Below are 2,219 nucleotides of genomic sequence, written 5' to 3' on the forward strand. Positions count from 1 at the left end.
CAACATGACCAGAACTCCCAAGTTTAAATAGTTCCCTGTTTCCCCCCTTTTTCCTCAGGGTTACAACCTGGGAAACATCACCAGTAACCACCATTCTAATCTTTAGCTCACACTAGTTGAATGTGTTAGTTGGCCAGTGCTGTCTTACATTGCTACTTTAGCTGGGGCTCATGGGGACTTATTCAGCTTCTAGAAAAGAGGTTAGAAATGTTGTCCTACAAAAATCTGGAGGCAACCTAAATCTTACTGTGAAAATATATGAATATTCTTGCTGAAGTGTACTTGTCCTGGACGCCAATGAAAATGTAATGGTTTGGGGTGCTCGTTTTGCAGACCTCAAAGGAAGATCTACTGCAAGCTGATTTTGAAGGTGCTTTGAAGTTCTTCAGAGTTCAGCTTCCTAAGAGATACCGGGCAGAGGAAAATGCAAGAAGATTGATGGAGCAGGCATGCAATATTAAGGTAAGAAATATGAATGTATAGATAATAAAGCTGGAACTTAAATGCAGAAGAACATCACAAATTATGTAAAAGCTAGTTTTCCTATATATGTTTCTTAAGGCGCTCTGGTACTGTGGCTTAAGCATTGTTTTACTAACTTCAAGGCCAACAGTTCAAACCCACCAATTGTTCTATGGGAGAAAGATGAGGCTGTCTGTGCCTATAAAGATTTATAGAAACCCGTTTGAGCAGTTTTTCTGTCTTAAGGGGTCACTGTGAATCTAAATTTATTCTGTGGTATTGTATACATTGTTGTTGGGTTTTGACTGTGCTTAAAGTAATTGTGTATCCACTAGGTCTGCCAGATTATTCCAACAAGCTAGTATGTATATGTAGTAGCTGTACCTTCTAGTAAACCTTAGAGTGGAAATTGACAGGTTCAGAGTAAAATAATACAAAGACAAACATTTATTCCATAGGTGGGACTCTAGCATGGAAGACTGTGATCGTGGTTTCCATAGCAACACACTTAGTGTTTGGCATTTGACATCTGTTTTAAGCTTATTTAGGACAGAGCAAGAAAATCCTGCTTGGGCACTGATTTCCTTTCACTGGGAGACTCAGAGAGCTTTGAATCTTGATTCACATATTCTCATCCTAATGTCCATAGGTCCATTGGTCCTTGTCAGGTGGCTGATAAAACTAATCATATTTTGTGAGCTGATTTGAAATTGTGATCTCTTATATGCAGAAGGTTGTATTAGTAAAGTGTGAGCAGTTCTTTTTAAGTCAGAACTCATTTATTGATGCTAATTCTTGTATTTCTGGAATATGCTTGATGATCTTACTGAACCATGACTTGAATATAAATTTGTTTCATGAGCTAAACAGAAAAAGATGCCAATTCTTAAGGATGTTTCATTCTTACAGAAGGAAACAGACAATAAGCAATTGACATAATAAATTGAAAATATATACTTAAAACTAGCCATGAATATAGCAAAAGTAGGACAAGATAAGGGAGATTGGATTGGTGGATAAGTGAAGGATGAGGTTTGTTTATGAATAATCAGAGTAGAAATTATCAAGAGGTAAAGGAGATGGGATGGAGGAGGGATTATTCTTGGCAATATCTGTATTCCAGGCAGAGGTTACAGCCAGCTGAACGACCCTGAAGCTAGTTGGTACCTGAAGGGTTTGGGCAGTAGTAAGAAGACCTATGTAAGGAGAGTGAAAGAGGGACCAGACTTCAACCTGGTGTGCCAAAACATAAATGCAACATACAGGGAACCAATAGAGAGGCCTTCAGGGTACCACCCACCCTAGAGGAATGCACTTCAGAGGACAGCACTGAAGCTGCAGCTCAGGAAGAAGGGAGCATCTGATCAAGAGCAAACAAAGAGGAAAGGACAAAGAGTGGAACACATCCCAGCCCACCAATCCCTAAGGACAATATCCCAGCTCAGAGCAAGCCAAGGCATAGAGAGGACCACGGGCCGGCTCCACCATGAGACACGAGGTCCCTCACTGACCCATAGTGCTAGAGGAGACAGCCCTGGGGACACAGTGAGGGACATGTGCCTGATCCAGCCCCGCCGCACCAGAGCAAAACATTAAGGACAAGCAGTGGAACAGCAAGGGGAGCAAAGCAACGAAGTCCCCAAGGAATGCCAAAGGTGGACTTTGGGGCCAGGACGTTGGCACCCCAGCAGACTTGACTGGAAAACACTCATAAAGGTCAGCGGACAGACCTGGAACTGTTTGAGTGCTTTTCTTTT

At 41.7% G+C, this 2,219-nt stretch overlaps 1 protein-coding gene across 5 annotated transcripts in view; it reads left to right on the forward strand.

The window, feature by feature from the left end:
- The window catches only part of RABGAP1L (RAB GTPase activating protein 1 like), an 812,491-nt gene that overhangs the window by 670,387 nt on the left and 139,885 nt on the right, over nucleotides 1-2,219 (forward strand). For all 5 annotated transcript variants that reach the window (XM_004706718.2, XM_004706719.2, XM_045297897.1 and 2 more), the window contains one exon: nucleotides 334-462. In XM_004706718.2, coding sequence (XP_004706775.1) covers nucleotides 334-462 — 129 coding nt within the window. The remainder of the gene's footprint in view (nucleotides 1-333; nucleotides 463-2,219) is intronic.

This window comes from Echinops telfairi, unplaced genomic scaffold (assembly GCF_000313985.2).
Source record: "Echinops telfairi isolate 266 unplaced genomic scaffold, ASM31398v2 ScPeMD7_7424;HRSCAF=8462, whole genome shotgun sequence".
NCBI lineage: Eukaryota > Metazoa > Chordata > Mammalia > Afrosoricida > Tenrecidae > Echinops > Echinops telfairi.